The 22,699-nt window shown below is 47.4% G+C and overlaps 1 protein-coding gene and 1 pseudogene across 5 annotated transcripts in view; one reads left to right on the top strand and one right to left on the bottom strand.

The window, feature by feature from the left end:
- The window catches only part of LOC130458141 (zinc finger protein 501-like), a 27,296-nt gene extending 15,438 nt beyond the window's left edge, over positions 1–11,858 (top strand). For 3 of the 5 annotated variants that reach the window (XM_056821134.1, XM_056821135.1, XM_056821133.1), the window contains 3 exons: positions 586–712; positions 5,819–5,916; positions 7,786–11,858. In XM_056821134.1, the coding sequence (XP_056677112.1) occupies positions 5,871–5,916; positions 7,786–9,218 (1,479 nt within the window). In that variant the 5' untranslated portion in view covers positions 586–712; positions 5,819–5,870 and the 3' untranslated portion in view covers positions 9,219–11,858. The remainder of the gene's footprint in view (positions 1–585; positions 713–5,818; positions 5,917–7,785) is intronic. The other 2 variants (XM_056821136.1, XM_056821139.1) reach the window with 1 other exon arrangement.
- VN2R523P (vomeronasal 2 receptor 523 pseudogene) lies at positions 16,577–17,431 on the bottom strand (annotated as a pseudogene).

The raw sequence follows: 22,699 nt of genomic DNA on the forward strand, positions 1-22,699 counted from the left end.
TCTACCATGAGAATGCTTTTCTTCATTCAGCTTAAATCAGAGTCTGATCCCATATAACTGTATGGAATCGTCTTTATGATTTTATCTAGATAAGAGTATTTCAGCCTTTTAGGAATTTTAGGAAATTACATAGAGAATTCCTTTTTCTTTGTTTTCTCCTCATTGATTACTGGTAATATTTCCCCCTAGAATACACAGTACATGCTACCTTCTCAGAAACTCTTCAGAAAAATATTCTTACCAGATCAACTCTTGACTCTTGTGATGAGGAGGAGTTTCAGATCACCTTCTCTCTTTCTCCTCCACAGAATCTCATACTTCACTCAGAGAGCACATCCCATCTCCATGATTCCCCAGAGGGAAAAGTATTTAAGAGTAAGATATTTCTCCAGGTTTTACTCTTCACGACATGATTCTCACTTTAGATACAAAATGCCTTTGTCAATATTCCACTGTGCTCTGAGACTAGTCTTCCTGCTGACTTTGGGTAAATTCCCTCGTGTGCTTCAGTTTCCCCCAGTCAATGGATCAGGGCTGTACCAGATGAATTCTGAGCTCTAAATCTTGTGACTCTTGCTGGTTTAGGCGTCAATAGCATTCAAGGATGTGGCTGTGGACTTCACCCAGGAAGAGTGGTGCCTATTGGCCCATTCTCAGAAAGAGCTGTACCTGGAGGTCTTGCTGGAGAATGTGCAGAATCTACTCTCTGTGGGTAAGGATCATTTCCTCTGTTAACTCTGAATCTGCCATAAAGAGAATGTCTTTATTCTAAGGCAGATACACAGGATTTTGAACCTTTGTCAATTATTAAAAAAGCAAAAGTGCTGGGTGCAACTGGGTGGCTTTGAATTGAGAGCCAGGCCCAGAGATGGGAGGTCCTAGGTTCAAATCTGGCCTCAGACACTTCCTAGCTGTGTGACCCCAGGCAAGTCACTTAACATCTTCTGCCTTGGAACCAATACCCAATATTGATTCTAAGATGGAAGGTAAGGTTTGTTTTTTCTTTTTTTCTTTTTTAAAGCAGAAGTGCTGAATGTGGGACTTTCCTTTTTTTACCCCTGAATTTGTTTCTTCTCAGTTTTAGATAGCTTCAGGTGAAAACTTAAACCAGTGTTACAGATTTATATTCCTCAAACTAATCTCAGAAGTCATCTAGTCCATCCAGTTATTTGACTTCAAATTTGTGTGTAAATTCTCTGTTTATACCCAGACAACATAGCAGAAGCAAAAACTAGACCTGCCCTGAAAATGTCAAAGCAACCTTAAAATGTGTTTTTAAATGAGTAGTCACAGAACAAACATGGTTATTGGCTCTCCTGAGGAAAACAAGTTGAAAGTTGGGCAGAAAGGGTCTATTTTGGGAAATAATGGGGGAACTGGAAGTAAAACTGCACACAGAGGAGTGCAGACAATCTAACCCATATCTATTGCTCCAGGTTCAGAACCTGGACAGAAGCCAAAGAACCAGAACCCTTCTTAAGTCTGTATTATTAGAATGTCCTAAGCCCACCCCTTGGAATATAAAGACTTGGCACAAGGCTGAATGAGGTCCCAAAGTCACTTGGCCAGTTCAAGCCTATGGTAAAGCCTGTAGCCCCAGGGCAAAGTAGCTCCCAGTCCTCTAAGCCCTGTAAGCCATCAGCTGTCCCTAGAGGAGACTAAATTAGTAGCTTTCAGAGCATCCATCCCACAGGCCATGGTGCTACCTTGGAAGAAATGAAAGTTACAGAAAACCAGAACTATAGCTAAGGGGAGCAGCAAGGAAAAACTGAAGTTTAAGAGAATACCCCCTCTACCCTGAGAACTGAGATAGATGGCAAAGTGTAAAAAAAAAAAGAAGTCTGGAAAAATGAGCAAATAACAAAAGAAACATCTAACCATAGAAAATGTCTAATAGTTAAAGAAATTGTCTAAGATTGAAGAGGTATAAGGAATAAGAAAGGTTTTGTAACAGGGAATGGAGGAGTTAAAGGGATAGAGGGAATATAGATGCTGGTGAGGTAAAAGGAGAGAGATAACCCCTGCTGAGAGGCTATTTTTGAAAAATGGGGTTCCCAAGAAATGGGCCAACTATGATAGCCTGAGGAGATGTCTTCTCTATTGATTGATGTTGAAGATACCCCAGGGCAGATAAGCACAAACCCTCCTGAGGGGACAAGCCTCCCCCACACCCACCCAAGGTCGCCTACCAGGGGTCCGATAAGGACTATTTATGGTTGAATGGCTGTCCTTAGGTCCTTCCTCTATGTTCCCCTGAAATGATAGTTCTCTTTTCTGACTGCAGGTTATTTAACTTAAGATGACTTTAATAACAAGTTTGGATTGGGGAGGTACCAGGGTAGAGGGAAGAGGGGTTTTCTATACTTTTTCCCAGATTGGGTTTGAGTCTCTCTCAGCTTTTGAGCTGAGGCCAGGCCTCAGGCTGTTTTATTCGTGACCATGCTAATCTATGCTAGCTTTCTTAAGTTTAAAGTCTTTAGCAGTAGATAGCACAAGGTAGAAAAGGTTCTGACCTCATGAGCTGGTTGGGCCTGTCTCTTCAGACTAGCTCCCTAAAGACCGGCCTTAAGTTCAAACGTTCCCCTTAAATTCTTTTGTTTGATGACACAATCACAGGAATCCAGGTAGAGTACACAGTTGGGAAAAATCCAGGAATAGAGGTACTTCTATCCAGAGACTAGGAGAGAGTGCTCCTTCCAGTCCCAGGCCAGAAAAGAGTGCGTCCTCAGAGCAACTGTCACTCTCCAACTCGCCCCTCCACCCTCTAACTGTCATCATTGTCAATATCTTCTCTCCAACATTCCACTGCTGTCTGTCCCGCCTGAGTGGCAGAAAGGCCCAAAGCTTGATTCAGTTTTCCTTTCCACTTAATGAGGCAAAAAAGAGCAAGGCACAGATTCAGGTGGGGATTGAATACAAAAGCCTCCATATGCAAATCTTCAAATAATAATGGAAATTGGACTCAGTTACTAGATGAGTTCAAAAAGGAATTGAGAAATCAAATGAGAGAAGTGGAAAGAAAATGGGGAAAAGAAATAAAAGTAATGCAAAAAGAAAATTAGACATGAAAAAATAAAATTGGTCAAGTGGCAGAAGAAGTAAAATGGACCAAATGGAAAAAGAGGATCAAGAGGTCATGGAAGGAAATCATTCTTTTTAAATTAGAATTGAGCATATAGAAGCTAATGACTTCATGAAATATCAAGAAACAATAAAACAAAATCAAAAGAAAATATGAAATATCTTACTGAAAAAAACAACCTGGAATATAGATCCAATAGACAATCAATAGTTTATTAGACTTTTTAAAAAGTCTAATATATTACTAGAAATTATCAAAGAAAACTGCCAATATTCTTTAGTCATAGGTTAAAAGAGAGATTGAAAGAATCCACAGATCACCTCTGTAAAGATTAAAATTTAGGGGAGATAGGGAGACTGAGGCAGGTAGAAATTTGTTTCTCTCTGCAAGGAGTATTATATTTTTTTAGAGGTTTATTAAAGGCTAAAGATTAAAGAACATACAAGTAAGAAACATGTGCCTAGGCCAGAGGCCTAGACAAAATAACCTCACATCATGGAAGAGCCTGCCTGCTCCAAAACGGAAGTCCAAAAGGCAAGAGCCTTCAAAAGCCTTTGCTTAAATCTCTTCTCGATCTCGGCCCAGGTGAGATTACAAGGCATTCTGGGGAAGTGGAGCAAAGGCTCATGGGGATTGTAGTCCTGTATTCGAGTCTATTTTTCACACCTCCTACAATAATCCCGAAATGACAACTCCCAGGAATTTTTTAACCAATTTGTAGAAATCCCATGCTAAGGAGAAAGTATTGCATTGTCAGAAAGAAACAATTCAAATATGGAGCCCCAGTGTTGATTACATAAGATCTGGGAGCTTTTATATGAAAGGATCTAAGTGTTTGAAATATGATATTCTGGAAAGTAAGGAAATAGGGTTTACAGCCATGAATCATCCACCCATCAAGACTGACTATTCTTTCAGGGACAGAAGTCATCATTTAATAACAAAGGGGTTGTCCAAGTATTCCTGATAAAAAGAGCAGAGCAAAACAGAAAAGTTGATGTCCCTATATACAATTCAAGTGAAGCATAAAAAGGTAGAAAGAAAATTAACAAGACTCAAGGAGGTCAAATTGTTTATATGTCTAGTGGAATGATGATAGAAAGAGGTATGGTACCAAAGTGTTTAGGGAGATATGCAAAACAAAAACAAAAACCAAGGGGGTAAAAAAAGAGGATAGCACTGAGAGAAAAAAGAAGAGAGAAGTAACATGGGGTAAATTATATCAAAGAGACATGGGCAGAAAAACTATGATAGTGGAGGGGATGATGGAAGTGGTGAAAGGCAATCAGTATAACTTATTCTTGTTGGGAATAACAGACAGACTCATTGAGGTACAGAATCTTACTTTATAGAGCAGGGGTCCCCAAACTTTTTACACAGGGGGCCAGTTCATTGTCTCTCAGACCATTGGAGGGCTGGACTATTAAAAAAAAAAACTGAACAAATCTGTGTACCACTATCTGGGATAGTGGAGACTGCAGCGCTGGCTGTGATGGGCCTGTCACACCTTGCACAGGCCCATCAGTGCCAGCAGTATACACAGTGTGGAATCCTCTCCCCCAGATCGAAGCTGATGTCTTCCATTGTGCAGCCACATAATCCTTTTCGTCACTCAGAACAAGGCAACACACAAAGGATTATGTCGCTAGAAGTAGTACTATACATGAGCAATGCTGTGTTTTGCGCTTTGTGACACTACCACATACAGTGCTCCTCTCACTGACCACCAATGGAAAAGGTGCCCCTTTTGGAAGTGCGGTAGGGGCCAGATAAATGGTCTCAGGGGGCTTCAGTTTGGGGACTCCTGCTATTATAGAGAAATAGAAGGAGAATAAGAAAGGTGGTGGAGGGAGGGCAATAATATAAGGGAAATGGGGGAGGGGTGATTAAAGGGGAACTTTTGGACAGACAGTGAAAGGAGATAGCGTAGGATTAAGAGAGGAAAACAAGATGAAGGGGAATATAGAAATGGTAATCATAATTGCAATTGTAAATGAGATGAACTCACCCATAAAATGGAAGCAGATAACAAAGTGAATTGAAAACCTGAATCTTGTGGTATATTGTTTAGAAGAAACACATTTGACATACACAAGTAGACATAAAGAGAATAAAGGTAAAAGTAATTGTTATTTCAATAATATGGGAATAACATTTAAAAAGAAGTCTAAAACTATACCTCACATTATGCCTAGTCTTGTGAGTTTATTCTTATTCCTCCTTCATTCTTTCCTCAAATCCCAGGCTAGATAATAGGAATGGAAAGAAAAGGAACAAGCATTTCAAAATACCTACTCTATGCCCTTTGCTGGGTAAAGTTCATAATTATCATTAATTTCACAACATCCCTGTGAGTTTGATAATCTTATTGTCTTCAATTCATAGTTGAGTCAACTGAGGCAAACATGGTAAATAACTTTCCCAGGGGTACCTATGTACCATCTTTCTAAGGTTATATTAAATTTACTTTTCTGATCTCATATCCCTTCACTACCATCTACCTTTAATTTCTATATAATGGAGGTTGTGGAATGTTTCTATCCTTCTATTACAAGAAGTAAAAAAAGATGGAATTTTCTGATTGCAAATTATTTCCATGATCTCTGCCCTCCTGCAAATATTCCAATAGTGAATACAACAAAAACCATTCTGTAGGCCTTACTTGCATGCCCCCTTTCCTTTAAGAGGACCCTATTTTTTATTTTTCTCTCATGATCCCTTTCTCCTTATGCCCAGGGCTTCCAGTTCCTAGAGAAAATTTTATCTCCTGTTTTCAGCAAGGGAATGTATGGCATGGCTACTAGATCGAAAAGGCCCAAGGAGCTGCTGTGCAGGTGAGTGAGTTGAAAGCAGGTGTATAAAGGCAGTTATTCAAAAAGACTTTTTATCTGTGGTGAAGAATGACTTGGGGACTGGCAGACCAATACTAAATCATGCTTTTCATTTCCTGAAAGGTGGTTAAAGAGGTCCAGCCTCTCCAAAAATCTTATGTGGATTCTAATCACCTAGGGAAGGAAGCCAAAAACTGGGGAAACAAATGAGAAGGGGTTTAAGAGTGGAGACATAGTAAAATCAACTTCTCTACTAGTAGCAATGCAATGATCCAGAGCAATTCTGAGGGACATATGAGAAAGAACGCAATCCACATCCAGAGGAAGAAGTGTGGGAAAAGAAACACAAGAAAAATAACTGCTTGATCACATGGGTCAATGGGGCTATGAATGGGAAAGTAGACTCTAAAAGATCATCCTAGTACAAATATTAATAATAAGGAAATGGATCTTGATCAATGGCACATGTTAAACCTGGTGGAATTACATGTCAGATAAGGGAGGGGGGTAAGGGGAGGGGAAGGAAGAAACATGAGTCTTGTAACCATGGAAAATTATTCTAAACATCTAATTAAATAAAATTTTTAAAAAGAGTGGATATGCATAGAGTATATGACAGACAAAGGACATGGAGAAAGATGCAGTGTGGTGTCAGAGTGGCAAGTCAGAGAGAGTGAGTGAGTTTGTCTCTGATCTGTTTATTACATCATTTTACATCATTGGGGGTTGCAGGATATCCTTCAAACATAGGAAAAGGCAAAAGGTTCTACATAATATTACAAGTCCAATTACAAAAATGATGAAAGAGGTAGTAACACAATTGTTCAGCCAAGTGCCAAGGGAAATGTAATTTGAATCTCCTTCCTGACCAGTGTAAAACTTCTCTCTTCCCAGAATCCTGGTCAACACTAATTCAGATGTTAAAGGTGAACTATTGTGATTTCTTTCAGTCTGTCTGAGCCTTTCACAACTCCAGGCACAGCTACTAGAATGGTAATAGAAATTTAAAGTTTTAATCCAAGCCAAGTCTTTTGACCAAATTAGAGGATCCAGTAAAATCAACCATGTGAAATATTAACAATATATCCAGACAAGTCTGATCCAGGAACACTTTGTTCATTGGCATCAGCTTTTGAATACATTTTAACACCTTCATAATTCATCATTACTGAAACCCTTCAATGAATATGGCATGAGACATAATTTATGGTAGATTGTAAAAAAAGATGAATCTTTAGTATGTTGGCCCTTAATGGCATGCAATCTTTGCAGCTATAGAGAAAAGAAGAAAACTTCTATTCCTCTTTGAAAATTACTGCCTAAGAGTTAAAAAAGAGTAAAGTTGTTTCTCTGCTTACCATACAACATTTATCAAGAATGACCATGTGATAGTGCATCCAAAATGATGAGAACAGAATATCTGGAAGGTTACCCAAGATTCACAAAATTAGAAGAATGAGGGACGAGTGACTTTTTAGGAAAGATAGAAAGGCAATGGAGGAAGATTGTGTAATACTGTGGACAAAACATGCTTATGCATAGAGTTTGAGTTTTAGTCTAGCTGCAAGGAAGTTGTTCAAGTCATTTCTCCATTTTTATGACATTTGGGAAGTATGAGGAGAATCTTGGGCCTGCTTATGTCACTGGTCCATTGTGGACCATTCATTTTTATTGTATATGAAAGTCTTTTTAAAATCATCCATCATGCAGATATGACCAAATGGTGTATCCAAAGACTAGTTCTTCTAAAAGCTCCTTTTTGCCTGGGAAAATAGAATAAAAATCAGTTTACTTGCTGCCATCAGAGGAAAGAACTACATTTCTCTGTGTGTTCCTTCCTTCTTTGCTTATATTATTATTTCTTTTCTTCAGAGGCAGAGAATAATTTTGAAGTGAAGGAGATGTCTACAAAGCTGAGCCTTTTTGTGAAAGGATCTGGCCCCAAAAGATGCATGACTAAGGAGCTCCATGACTTTATTTTGAGAGAAATCTGTGCCCCTAATATCAAGGTAAATAAAAATCCAAAGAGTGACAATGAATTTGATGAAACTGTTGAGAAATTCAGCCAATATTCAGCCCTAAATCAGTACATGAAATTGACCTTAGGAAATGACTGTTGTCAGGATAGCGAATATAGGAAAAGCTTTCCTGAAGAAGTAGAACTTGTTCAGTCACCCAAGGAACTGGAAATGCCTACGTATCAAGGTAACCTAGGAGGAATGGCCTTTGGCTGGAGTTTAAACCTCATTAGACATCCAAAAATTAAACATGTTGAGATAGTTTCAGTAAGTGATAAAGGTGGGAGACCTTTGAATCAGAACTCTGAACTTGCCGCACATCAGAGAATCCACACTAGAGAGAAACCTTATGAATGTAAACACTGTGGAAAGGCATTTAAACGGAGAGGCCATCTTGCTGCACATCAGACTGTCCACACTGGAGAGAAACCTTATGAATGCAAACACTGTGGAAAGGCTTTCACAATGAAGAGCAATCTTGCTAAACATCAGAGAATCCACTCTGGAGAGAAACCTTATGAATGTAAACACTGTGGAAAGGCTTTCACACGTAGGGGCAATCTTGATATACATCAGAGAATCCACACAGGAGAGAAACCTTATGAATGTGAACACTGCGGAAAAGCTTTCACAGTGAGGAGCAATCTTGCTAAACACCAGAGAATCCATACTGGAGAGAAACCTTATGAATGTAAACAATGTGGAAAGGGTTTTACACAGAGTGACAGTCTTGCTGCACATCAGAGAATCCACACTGGGGAGAAACCTTATGAATGTAAGCAATGTGCAAAGGCTTTTACACAGAGGGCCCATCTTGTTGCACATCAGAGGTTCCACACTCGAGATAAACCTTATGAATGTAAACAGTGTGGAAAAGCTTTTACAGGGAGTGGCCAACTTGCTGCACATCAGAGAATCCACACTAGAGAGAAACCTTATGAATGTAATCAATGTGGAAAGGCTTTCACACAGAGGGGCCATCTTGCCAGACATCAGACAATTCACACAGGAGAGAAACCTTATGAGTGTACACAATGTGCAAAGACTTTCACAGAGAGGGGCAATCTTTTTGCACATCAGACAATCCACACAGGAGAGAAACCTTATGAATGTAATCAATGTGGAAAGGCTTTCACAGAGAGGAGCTCTCTTGCTGCACATCAGAGAATCCATACTGGAGAGAAACCTTATGAATGTAATCAGTGTGGAAAGGCTTTTACATGGAAGGAATCTGTTGCTAAACATCAGAGTATCCACACCAGAGAAAAACCTTATTGTATGGGATAAAATCATGCATTATCCTCTAGTATACATTAATTAATATTAGTTATTTTTGATTGGCAACTTCCTGCAACAAATTAGTAATCATTAGGTGCCCTTTAGAAGGGTGACAAGAAGAGTAGATAAATTCCCCTCCACAAGCAACTTTTTTTTTTTTTAAACCCTTACCTTCTGTCTTAGAGTCAATACTGTGTATTGGCTCCAAGGCAGAAGAGTGGTAAGGGCTAGGCAATGGGGGTCAAGTGACTTGCCCAGGGTCACACAGCTGGGAAGTGTCTGAGGCCAGATTTGAACCTAGGACCTCCCGTCTCTAGGGCTAGCTCTCAATCCACTGAGCTACCCAGCTGCCCCCGCAACTTTTAATATATACATAAATATACACCTTTAATTCATTTTTTTAATGTGGCCAAAACCCCCCCCCCCATTTTTTTATTATGGATTAAGACATTAAATTCTGATCCTGTGAAGAAAATCATTGAGTGTATTGGTGCACAAGAATAGAATCCCAGCAGGAAAAAGGCAGCAATGGCGTCGAGTCATGGGGCAGGGGGATTTCCCCTGGTACTGCCCCCTAGGACCGCCCCTCTGAGTGGTCCTGGCAAAACCGGAAGTCACAGTTGCCTCCTGAGACATGCTGTGATGGAATTAGTAGGCAAAGAAAATGTTTGATAAACTGAGGCAAGAGTGGATTTTGCTCTTTTCTGGTTTTGTTGCTAGCTAGACTTCCCTGTGAGCATGGCTATGGGGCCCTAATGGTGGCCACAGAATAGCAAGCTAAATGGAGCAACCACGAAAGTAACATATCTCTCTTTCCTTTCCATCCCTCTTTTTTGAGGCCCCAAGACAAAAGGGGAAGCCACAAGGCCACTGCTCATGCTTACACTGTCATCCCCAGTACAAGATTTTCTCCCCATCACTGCCCCTAGTCCTCAGAGACCCTACTCCCTGGTCAAGGAGTCCACAGGCCAGCACATTGCCTCCTACGGGCTAACAACAAAAATATAGGCAAGTTAAAAATAAATAAACAAGGCAAAATAAAATTTAAAAAATTAAACATAAAGTTAAATAAAAGAAAAATTAATAAAATTAAATATAATCAATAAAATACATAAAATTAATTAATTGGATATACCAGTTCTGTAATCCATCATTTCAAAAGTTAATGCCTTGCATTCATTTCTTATTTAGCCCTAACACCAACGTCCAACTTTGTTGTCTTTTAAAATAAACTTAAAGGAAGTTGTGTCTACATTTTTAAGTATTCAAATGTTTTGGCTATTAAATTATTGGATTTTGTAGAGCTCCTTGCTGAACCCTAGGCCCAGGACCACATAGCTACTGCCGGGTCCATAACTTAACTCCCCCCTCTCCTAAATTAGGGTTTCTTTTCCTAAGCAGCAACAGCCATAGCAGGTACCCCAAACATATAGTGAAGAAAGACAAGGTATTTTTCTCAATTTGGGGAACAAAAGCAGTAACTTCTGACCAGATAATCTACTAAGTCCTTCTTATATTATGGGGGATATTGCTATGAAGAAGTCAAGTAATATTCCCCAGGACTTGCCATTGTATAAATTACTAAGAAGTTGGGATGAACCAGGATTTCCCAAGAAGCACTGGATGTCAAGGAAGGAAACAGAGGCTGTGCAAAGTCTGGACACTGAAGCCTTTTACCAGGCCCCTCTTTGACTCTTCTGACTTTAAAATTCTAAAAGAATTGAAAGCAATCATTGGCAGCAAGGATTCCAGAGGATATTCCAACTTGTGGCTCTGGGCATATCACCTTGATGGTTCAACCAAGCCGAGTACTAGCAATAACCTCTTGGTTAAATCTGAAAAAACTGACCCCCCTGGCTTCTCACCTGACAAGAGGCTACTCCATCTCGAGATCCAAGCCATCCTGACTCCTTCGGCACCACCCCTACCACCCCCGACATGCCCCTCTCACCTGGCAGCCCACCTTTGGTACCATCTCTTTGCCTCCCCTTACTGGCTAACTCATGTACTATCTACCCTTGCTCTTGCCATGCCCAGCCTGTGCCATTCCTTGCCCAGCTTTTCCCTCCCCACGGCCCAGCCTCCCACTCCTGCCACTTAGTCTCCCCTTCTCCCCTTTCTCCAGTTTCTCCCCCTCCCTGACCAACCTCCACTTTAACCAACTTCTCCCTCTCTTTCTCTCCTTTCCCTGCCCAACCCCTCCTCCCCCTGGACCTCTCTCACTACCTCTCCTCCCCCTTCCCCACCACACCCCAACATTGTGCTTGCCCCCTCCCGAAAACAACAAGCTAAGCACCAGGAACCACAGACAAGTCCAATACAGTCCTTTCCCCCAGGGATGTTCTCATTTATTATTAATGAGATCATTAGTCAATACTAGACATCTTACACTTTTTTCTCCACAAGATTTGAGAGATTCATTGAAAAAACTCCTGCCTTTGGAGGCACCTATGGTGGTGATGAAAAAGTTTGAAAGTCTATTTAGGACATATAACCCAAATTGGGCAGATGTTACAGAATTGCGTTACTAGAAGATGAGAGGCACATGGTCCTTTCCTTTGTGATTTGGTCCCAAATATTTCCCAATACAAGGAATTATCATATTTTTGTTAGACTAAAAAGTTAGTTAACCGAGGTAATTTTACCTAACATCTTGATTTGTTTGTGTTTATTTTGTTTTCAAAACACTTGCTTTCCATTTTAGAATCAATCCTATATAGTGATTGCAAGGGAAAAGAAGAATTAGGGTTAGACAATGGAATTTCAGTACCTTGCCCAGGATGATCCAGCTGGGAAGTTTCTGAAAACAGATTTGAACCCAGGACTTCCCACCTGTAAGCCTGACTCAAACCTCTGAACCTCCTAACTGCCTCCCTAACACCCTGTTTCTATTCCAAATAGCAGGGGATCTAGTTGCCTCAGTCCATGCTGAAACTTGTATTCAGAATTTCCAATTATTAAGAGCTAACTCTCTCCTCCCTTTATCTCTCCATTTCTGATCTTTATCTCTTTCTTGTCTTTATCTCTCTCCTCTGTCTTTATTTCTGGTCTTTATCTCTCTCGTTTGTTTTTCTCTCTTCTGTTTCTTGTTTTTCCGTTTCTTTTCTTTATCTCTCTTTTTCTGCCTCTGGTCTCTCTCTCTGTCTCTTGTCCTTCTGTCTGTCTTTGTGTCTCTCCCTCTTTCCTCCCCCCCCCGCCCCTCCCCCCTGGATTTTAGACAGAGGGCAAAGTGTCTTCTCTTAAATTAATCAAACCTAGGAAGACAAGTAACTACAGGGAAGTCCTGCCCACAGCCTTGGCTTCCTGAGACTCTGCAGGGCTCCCTAGTGTCCACATCTCCGAAGTCACTGGTGCAGGAAAGCCTCAGGAACCATCACTTCATTCACCACTCTCAGGACCTTTCTGCCACCCATCCTCCCCAGCCCAGTACTGGTTTGGGCTTCCTTTGCCCTCCAGCCCTTTCTCTCTTTTCTCCAGATCAGCTCACAACTAAGAACAAACCACCTTGTTCCTGGTCCTGATGAGGGATGTCAGTCTCTGCCTTCAGGCACTTCCCCCTCCCCCCCCATCTCTTGACCAAGAACTTTTCCCACCCAAAGCTCCCTCTATACCTCTCATCTGTGGAAGCTCAGCTGCTGAGCACAGGGAATGTCTTACTTTGGGATGGATGTAGCTGTGCTGTTTGTATTTTCCTTAGCTCTGGCCTGGGCATGAGGAAGAATCTCCTCAGTGATTTCTAGGCAGAAAAGGTCCAGACCCCTTCCCCATCCTCTCCCCTCTGCCTCCTCTTTCCCTCCTCTCTCAGCCCTCCCAGTCCAGCCTCCTGGGTGGGATCCTCAGACACAGTTACACAGGAAGTGGCTCATCCTAGATCCCCTCTGAGGTCCTCTGTTGAGGGAGGAAAGGAGGTGGCTGGTCATCCTGAAGGCCAGGCATTCCCCTCCCTGCTTTTCCCCATGAGGGATTCTTTCAGAGGCCCTGGGTTCAGATTCTGCCTCTGACACATGTCTGTCTCTTCTGGGGCCTCAGTGTGTTCTGTGAAACACAGGAGTCAGCCCAGGTGACATCCAACATCCCTTCCAGGGTTAACCCCTGCTGCACTAGGAAGAGTGAATTGGAGTCCTCAGGGACTGCATCTAAACCCCTAGAAGGGAAACACGGATTGAATCAAGATCCAAGTTGGAATCGCCCCTGAGATACTTGGTGGCTATGTGACCTTGGAAGAGTCATTTCATCTTTGCCTCACTTTCCCCATTTGTGCATCTACCCAGCAAGGTGCTAGTGATGAATCCCTGAGGGCCCTAGAAATGCTGGCTGTGATGATTTCTTTCCTGTGGAATAAAACATACAAAAATGCTTCCTGAAACCGGGAGAGAAGAGAGGTAGAATGAAGTTGGGCTCTAAAAGGAGGGTGTAGACAGAGGGCCAAGCTGGGCAGGGCTGCTCAGGACCAGGAAGGAGCAGACTCCAAGGCAGTGACCAGTAGCCTGAGGTCAGGGGCTGAGCCAGAGGAGGGGAGGGTTTGGGGTGACCTGCTGGCCCTCTCCCTGATACCTTTCCTCATGGTCCCCTCACCAGACTCCCTGTCCTTGCCCTTTCTCCCCTCAGCCCCTGCCATGTGTCCCACTCTCTCCCCTACCCTGGAGCTCCTCTGAGTGCATCCGCAGGCCCCCTTTGCCCCTATCCTCAGGGAGCTGCCCCCTCCCTCTACACTGTTCCTCCTCCCCAGGTAGGTCCTTCCTCCACTCCCCCACCTTCAGAGGGGTTCACATCTCTTCCAGACCAAGGAGGGGGTTGGACTCCATCTCCAAGCTGAGCAAACATTTAGAGAAGACTTCCTGGGTTCCAGGTACCATGCTCAGGGCTTCACCATGACCATCTCAGTGGCCCTGGGCCAGTCACTTAACCTGCTTCTCTCTGGTCTTCCCTGTCTACAATGGGGTGTTGAGAGCAGCTGCCTCTCAGGGTTGGGGGTGGATTCCATGAGAGAATGTAAGACGCTGTGCGAGCCTTCAGTCCTGTGGAAATGCTGGCTTTGCTGTGAGGATTCCTCCTTGGAGCACACGTGACCTAGGAAAGACAGTAGAGGACACAGACACTGTAGGGGCCTCCTTTTTCATTCAAACTGATATTCAGGGAAGAGTAGAGGAAGGCAGGAGCTGGGAGGGATCTGCTGGGCTGAGAAGTGGGGCCAACAGGGCTGCGCACACGGCCTCAGGGGCTTCCTGCTCTTATACTGGAATGTCGAGATGGATTTGGGGTCGGAAGTCTCCGTTCATTGATTGTGCCAGTTTATCGGTCAGACAGGCGTCACCCATATGAAGTCACAGGGAGGTCAGCGGCCCTCTGGAATGACCAGAGACCCCGATCTTGCTCAGGCAGTTGAACAAATCTTTTGAGGAGCTCATTATTCAGCCCCTCCTTTGAACACCCCAAGACGTCTGTACCTGCTGAATGCGTGATTAGGAGACGCTTCCTCAGACCCTCAGGCCTTGCCACAGACAGGGTGGACGAGAAGGACCAGAATCTCTCCCCGAGGAGCAGGACTCATTCCCCAGGATGCGGGCCTGAGAGATGAGAGATCACTTCAAACAATCAGGAGCCATGAGAGGGGAAGAATTCCTCCGCCCAGGGGGGGAGGGTTGCAGAAGATAAAGTGAGCAATTTTTACTTGTCGGGTGAAGAAAGACTGGAATGTGAGGGCCAGGTGTTGGGGCAGAACCCACACAGAGAGTCAGCTTATAAGGAGGCCAGCTCTGTATAAGAAGAAAAACAGAAATAGAGACAGAAGAATGGGAAAAGAAAGAACAGGCTCTTGCGGGTTCGAGAGAGGCTTTGAGTAGAATGGCCACAGCACTCTTGTTGAGAGCTATGAAAATTCATGTATTATGACAAAGACAAGTTTTGACCCTTTTTCCTTCTCTGGTAATGAGCATGGAGGCCGCCCTGGGATGCAGCTTTCCCACCTGGGAGATGGCCCTAAGTTCTCTCTCCCTGGAAACTGCCCTGAAGGAATGCTAGAGCTCAGAGCCTTGTAGTAAGAAGTGGTGGCCATGGAGACCCTTTGATCCCAGCTGCCTGGGACGGGAATATTGGCCTTTATTGAGAGATCTTTGTGCTTTCTCCTAAAAGGTGATGGGTCCTAATGAGTCCAAGAAGCGGATTTGATAGAAACCACCTAACATGGAGGCACCCTGCATCCTGAATTCTCCCCTGATACAAGTGGAAGTGGCCTCCTTTGACTGGCTGAGTAGCCAGAGCATGCTTTGTCATTTTTTTTTTTAATTTAAACCCTTACCTTCTGTCTTGGAATTAAGATTGTGTATTGGTTCCAAGGCCACAATGTGGTAAGGGCTAGGCAATGAGCTAGGAAGTGTCTTAGGCCAGATTTGGACCTAGGACCTCCCATCTCTAAGCTTGGCTCTCCATCCACTAAGCCACCCAGCTGCCTCCATGCCAAACTGAGAGTCAGTATCTTTCCCATTATTTCCAGAGGACGAAGATCAGTTGTAATTCATCCCCATTGAAGGAGCCGGGAATTGAAATGGAAAGAAGAAAGTTTCCCTCTTCTCTCTCCTTTTATCCCATGGCTTTGAGAAATTGTCCAGGGGTGTTTCTATTTCTTTTTTGTCTCATTTGTTCTCAGTTTAACGTTCAAGGGGTCATCACCATTGAACTTCCAAGGAGTTGGAGTCATGGTGACACTGAAGCCAGGATTCCAGGCAGGAGGCTAGGGCCGGCTTCCTAACCAGGATGAATCGGCATTGAGGAAACTGGAAGTATGTATTGCTCTCCTTTTATCCAGAAATCACTGGCGCTCTGCTCTTCCTCCAAGCTCAGTGCCATGAGCCGCTGTTGTAGTCACATTGCTGAGACATGACGGTGAAGGTCATCAGCAATGGATTTGGCTAGTTTGGATGCTTTCAACACCACAGCAATAGACATTGAGGCCATCAATGATGCCTTCATGAAAGTCAACCACATTATGTTCAAATAGTTCATCTATGGCAGGTGCAAGGGCACAATCAAGGCTGAGAGTGGAAAGTGGCTGACCGATGGAAACATCCTTACCATATTCCAGGAGAGGGATCCCACAAATAATAAATGGGGAGCTGCTGGAACTGAGTCTATCTTAGCATCATGGAAAATGTCCGGGCTTACGTGAAGAGTGGGTCCTTATGCCTGCCCCTTCTGCGGATGCCCCAGTGTTTGTTATGGGAACGAACCATAACAAATCCCATAATTCCCTTAAGATGGTCAGGAATGCCTCTTCCTCCTACTGCTTGGCTCCTTTGGCCAGTTATTTTTGGCACATTTGGCATTATGGAGGCATTCGTGACCTCAGGCCATGCCATTACTAAGGGTAGATGGTCCCTCTGGCAAGCTTTGCTGAAACATGCCTCGTGCTGAATGAGGAACTCACAGGCTTGGCCTTTCCCCTCTGGCGCTCTGACATTCTTCCCGCACTTCTGGGTGTTCCCATCTGGCCTCAGCAAGATCACCCAACACTTGGGAATGAAGATGCAGCCCAGTAAGCCAGCGCCGGAGGCCAGGATGGAGAAGATCTCCCCCACCACCACGGCTTTGCCCTTGGTGCTCTGGTAGGTGGGCAGGAAGGAGGCCCACACAGGGCAGAAACGAATGAACCTGGCTTCACTGATGGTGTCGGGCCGGCTCCTGCCAGGAAAGCCACCGTGAAGCTCCCCGGGGCTAAGAGTCCAACGTAGCCCAAGACGCGGTAGAAACCCAGGACGGAGCCCTCATCACATGCAATGAGGATCTCATCAGGTTGGGGATGTGTGTCTGTGCCGGGACAGGGAGTCACTCGGACCCCAGAGCAAAGGAGCACAGCACTGCTGGGAGCTCCGGGTGGTAGCCATCTCTTACTCCTGCTCCCTGGGGCTGCAGCCTCAGAGGCCACAATGACCACAAGGCTTTGGGCTAAAGCGGAAGAAACAGCCCCAGTGAACACAAGCCCAAATGTCGTGTCTTGGAGGAGGCAGGTGGCTGCAGTGGGGCCACCAAGGAAGAGCCAGGAGCAGAGGAAACAAGGTGAGGAAGACGAGGAGAGTGTAGCTGAGGGCCGGTTATTGGCTTTCACTAGGGGGGATCTTCACAAACACCCCAAGAATCAGAGCTGGCAACACAGAGAAGAAAGGCGCCCCGAAGGCCAGAGCCGTTCCCAGAGGTTCTTCGATATCCAGGAAGGTGATACTGTGGGGAGGCGGCGATCCCTCTCCTTATTGGGATGCTCATCTTGGTGGCACTCCCTATCTGGAGGGTTCAAGAAACACCTCGTTGTTTTATGTTCCACATTCTCCTTCCCTGACACGGAAACGCCCAGACCAGCTCTGACCAGAGGGCGGAAGGTGCCCCGCGAGTCGTACACACAAGAGCACGTGGGGCCAAAACCCTTTATAATTTAGACATTGTTGATCGCCTTATTTCTGTCTTAAAATCACTACCGAGCATCCGATCCAAGACCTAAGAGCAGTAAGGGAGAGGCAATTGTGGTGAAGTGACTTTTCCAGGGTCACACAGCAAGGCAGTCTGAGTCTAGATTTGAACCCAGGACCTCCTTTTTTGCAGGCCAGGCTTTCTAACCATTGATCCCCCTCACTGCCCCACATGATGTTATCCCTCAGTATTTTTCTTTCACAGTTGAAGAAAATGGTTCCTTAGCCTCTCCATTCTCCCACTGCATGGGTGCTCGCTGCTAATTCCCCAGCATTAATCGTGATCATATTGATAATAATCGCTAGCATTTATACAGCACTAATCATGTGCCAGTTATTGTGCCAAGGGATGTCCAATGATCATTTCATTGGCTCTCCCCAGAACCCTGGGACGGAGGTATTCCCATTTCATAGGAGGGGAAACTGAGGCAAGCATACATTCAATGACTTGTCCAGGGTCACACAGCCAGGAAGCATCTGAGGTTGGAACTCGGGTCTTCCCGACTCCAGCTCCAGAACTCTGAAAAAGAATGCGGAGCCCTGAATCCTTTCCCTCCTCCGCCCCCTTGTGGAGGAAACGGGAAGAACGCGAGTGACGCGGAGGATCCTCGGCCTCCACCGGCCCTTCTCGGGAGCAGGCGGCCCTTTCCGTCCCGACTCCTGTGCGATGGTTTGGGCCATTGCAGTGCCCCAAACAGCTCCATCATGGCCCTGGTCCTCCCCGGGACGGTATCGAGGCTGTGGCGGACGTTCTGCGGGTTCTGCTCCCGTCACACTGCATCAGGCCGGCTCAGGCGTGGCAGGTTTCCCAGAATTCCTCCCGCTCGTCCTTCCTCCCAGCATCCCCTCTCCAGGAGAGCCGGACGGACCCCTCCAGGCCCCCGTAGGGGCAGACACCCTCCCGCCCGGCCTCTCACCCCCACCCCGAGCCGCAGCGGAGCGCTTTGTCCCCGGATGCGTCCTTTTCCTCGCCCGGGATGCAGAGCCCGGAGTGGCGTCGCTGCCCGAAGCCTGTGGAGGCTCTCCGAGCCCGTTGAGCGTCGTCACTCCAGATCGCGCTCCACAATGGCGGAATCCCTGCGGGACTCCCAGCAGGGCCTTCGTGGCTCACAAAAAGCCCTTTTTCTTCCCAGCGGCAGTGGCGGGGCGGGGGAGTCGGGGCTCGTCGGGGAGGTCCGGGCTGGGAAACCCAGCTGGGATGAGACCCAGGGGGGAGCTGGGGGAGGGGCAGAGCCAGGCTTCTGGGGGGTGCCTGCAGGAAAGAGGTCCTCCTGGGGCCTGGCAGGCCTCGGAGGGCCCCCCCAGGGTGCTGGACCCCCCCTGCTGCCTCCCCCTCTGGGCCTCCCTTTAGGGCTGCCTCCCAGCTCAGCCTGGACAGGCCCAAAGCCTGGAAGAAGAGGCTGGAGTCCAGGGAAGGGCCTGGGGGGCCCCCAACGCCCCCATCCCAGGGGAGGGCAGGCCATGCCCAGCCCAGGCCTGTGTATTCTCCCCTCCTGAGCCCCAGAGACAGCAGAGAGGAATTCAGAGCAGCAGCCCCGGGCCTGAGGCCAGCAAGGGAAGAATCCTCCAGGGAGAGAAGCCCTTCCAGGGCCTTTAGCCCCTCAGGGCCTGCTAGAGCTCAGGGCCTGGAGTCAGGGAGGCCTGAGATCTCCCCCTGCAGGACCCTGGTGCTTGCCTCAGTTTCCTCCCCTGTCCAGTGGGCTGCAGGAGGAGAGGCAAAGCCGCCCAGCCTCTGCCCAGAAAGCCCCAAAGGAGGGGAGAAGCAGCCAGGCCTGAGCAGCCTGAGCCCAGCCGCCCTGAGACACACAGACACCCCCAGACTGTCCTCTGTCCATCAGGGCTCAGAGCCTGGGCTCAGGGGCTGCTGCTGCCTTCTGTGGCTTCCCAAAGGGCAGGAGGGGGTTCCTAGGCCTTCCCCAGCCATCTAAAGGGTCTCTGGGCCTTGTGGACTGGGGGAGGGACTGAAGGAGACCCTCCTCAGCTGGCCCAGAGCCCAGGAGACCCCGAGGAAGCAGCTGTTTCCCCCCAGATCCTCTCTGGACCAGCTTCCCCACAGCCCCTGGGCTCAGCCTCTGATTCTCTGGATTCCACAGTGGGGAAACTGAGGCAAAGGCTGGGGAGGGCCTTGGCCAGGCTTCCCCCTGCAGGGCAGTGTCTGAGGCCACGTTTGATTCCAGGCCCAAGAGGGCAGCCCCCGAGTCACCCCATTCTTCCCCCTGGGGAGAGGACAGGCCCCTCCTTTGAGGGAGCCCCTGGGGTCCTCGCAAAGCAGGAGCAGCAGGATGTTCAGAGAGATCCCTGGAGGAGGGGAATCTGGGAGGGGGGCCTGGGCTGTCAGCTGCTGCTTTCTGCAGTTTCCTTCTCTGTCAGAAGGGGGGATCCTAGCACTATATCCCCCGGCCCTGGGGAGCAGAGATTCATGGATTGGTCAGTCAGTCAGTCAGTCAATCAGTAGACACTAATTAGGCACCTACTGTGTGCCAGGCTCTTGCCTTAGGCAGCTTCCAGCCTAAAGAAGCAGCTGGCAGGTCAGGAAGGGCAAGTGGGGTTGGGAGGAGAAGGCTGCAGCCCCCCAGGGTGGGGAACAATTCCTTTACATCCCTCCCCCACTAAGCCTCTACAGCCAGGAGCCCCGGCAGGACGACTTCATTTCCCAGAATGCCCTGTCATGACATCATAGAAGTCTTGACTCTCCCCTGGGCAGGACTCCATTTCCCAGAATGCCGGTTCCCTGATTCCTCCCTAGTCTTGGCCCCTCCTCCCGGTGGCCGCCTCCGGGCTTGCTGGGCACCTCCTGCGGGTGGGCTCAGCTGTTGGAAGGTGCACAGCTGTGCTTCTTGGACCTTTGTTGGGGGAGGGGGGAGGGGCGGCGTCGGGGCTCCCTGCAGTGCCGCTGAGGCTTTCTCTTCCCAAATTCCTGGGGCAGACCCGGGTGGACCCGTTCCGGGTTTTTGAGCTGAGAGGCGGGACTGGAGCCCGGAGCCGGGGGTGAATGCTGGGGGCGGGGCGGGGGCGGGGGCGGCGGCGGCTGTCTCTGTAGGGCTCGGTTTCTGAGTATAGAAAAGGGACAAACTGGGAAGGGCCCGCTTCAGGCCTCTGACTGCACCCGGAGCCATGGCGGGGCTTTGCCCTTCCGCAGGGGAGAGAGAAGGGGCCGCCAGCCCCGGACTCCGGAGGCAGCTGGGGGTGCAGTGACGGGATGCGGGAGGGCCTGGGAGCCCTCCTGAGCCCGCCCCCCAGGCGCACCCGGAGGAAGTCTCCCGGCCTCGGGGCTGCCACCCCCGGAAGGACCCCAGGGTGGCCCCGCAGAGAGCCCGCAGCCAGAGGAATGGCCCCCGGGACCCCGAGGCCCCCCTCCCAGGTGAGTGCAGCCCCTCCCCCGGCCAGGCTGGGATCCAGCAGAACTCAGAGCTGGGTCCCTGCCAGGCCTCCAGGGGCGCCGTCACTGCTTGTGCTCAGGGGGAGCTCCAGGGTCCGCCCTGGCTGCCCCCCATCCACCCTGTTCTTCCCAGCCTTGGTAGCCCCTGCCTGGATGAGCCCCCCAGCTTCCACCAGTCAGGCCCAGGCGCTGCCATTCCTTCCTCGCCCCCCCCCGTGTGACCCCCTCCTTCAGCGGGGTGGCCGGGGGTCCCCCAGCTCCAGGGATGGCCCAGGGACAGGCTCTGCTCCTGCCCTCCAGGCCCCGGGCTTGGGCGGCTCAGTCAGGCCTTGCCGGGGGGGGGGGGGGGGGGGGGCTTCGGAAGGAGTTTGGGGGAGATCAGGTGAGGCCCAGCCGGGAAAAGGAGCGTTTTTAGCCCAAGGAAAGCGCTGGGTGAGGCGGGCAGGGCTGGAAGAGCTGCTGAGAAGGGCTCCAGCCAGGCTCCTCCTCCAGGCCAGAGGACCAGCCATGGGGCTGCTTCCTGGGTCAGGCAGTGCCTCAGCCTTGCCAGGCCTTTGAGTTCAAGTCCACCTCCTGTTAATGGCCTGTTTTGGTTCATGGCTGGATATAGCGATTGAGCTGCCTTTGGCTGATGCTCGAGGGTTTTGTAGAGTCTTGTTCACCTTTTTTAAGTTTTTTGAAACTTTCAAGAATTGGAAATGGCTCCAGGGCCCCATTTATCAATAATGCGCCCCACAGGCTCTGGAACCCTGGACATTCCTAATTGAATACATTTCTTTCTTTCTTTTTTTGTTAAACCCTCACTTTCCGTCTTGGAATCAATACTGTGTATTGGCTCCAAGGCAGAAGAGTGGTCAGGGCTGGGCAATGGGGGTCAAGTGACTTGCCCAGGGTCACACAGCTGGGAAATTTTTGAAGCCTGATTTGCATCCAGGAGCTCCTGTATGTAGGCCTGGCTCTCTATCCACTGAGCCACCCAGCTGCCCCCTGGGTTGTTTTTTTTTTAATTGTGTCCTTCAGCGAACAAAGCAGAAAGAAGAATATGACTCTGCAGACTTGGAGAAAACCCCTCAGTTCTTAATGAGGAAGTTTCAGATGGTTCAGATTGTTCAGGTCACTCAAGGGAGATTTGTGAGCAAGACAAAGCAGGAGAACATTCCAAAAGTACCCATTGAAAGAGTAGGAAAAAGAGTAGCCGGACAAAGCTGCCCTCCTGTGACTGTTCCGGATCACATTCCTTGTGTGTAACTTGTGGCTTTTCTCTGGAACGGTGGATTGCCGACTTGGTGATCAAGGAGCCATCAGGCAGCCATCACTGCACTCAAGACTCAGAATCACGCTAGTGGCCGTCCCCAAAACTCCCCTCAAATGGCCAGTCTTACTGATCACAGTTCAGAGCAGAAAATTATTCCGGATTCACACGCAGAGAATCTATTTCATCCCGCAAGTTTTGTTTGATTTTCTTTTAGTTAGAATTCATCCTGGCGGCAGGATCAGTTATTAGAAATCGTGACTCTGAAAACTCCTCCTGGCTTCCTTATTTGTACCCTCAATACAATCTATGAATCTCCTTATGAACATCTTTAAAATGCTTGATTGGAAGACCTTGTCAACTCTTGCTTGCAAATTGTGACATTTTGAGGCCTGACGATATT

Source organism: Monodelphis domestica, chromosome 3 (assembly GCF_027887165.1).
Source record: "Monodelphis domestica isolate mMonDom1 chromosome 3, mMonDom1.pri, whole genome shotgun sequence".
NCBI classification, from domain to species: domain Eukaryota; kingdom Metazoa; phylum Chordata; class Mammalia; order Didelphimorphia; family Didelphidae; genus Monodelphis; species Monodelphis domestica.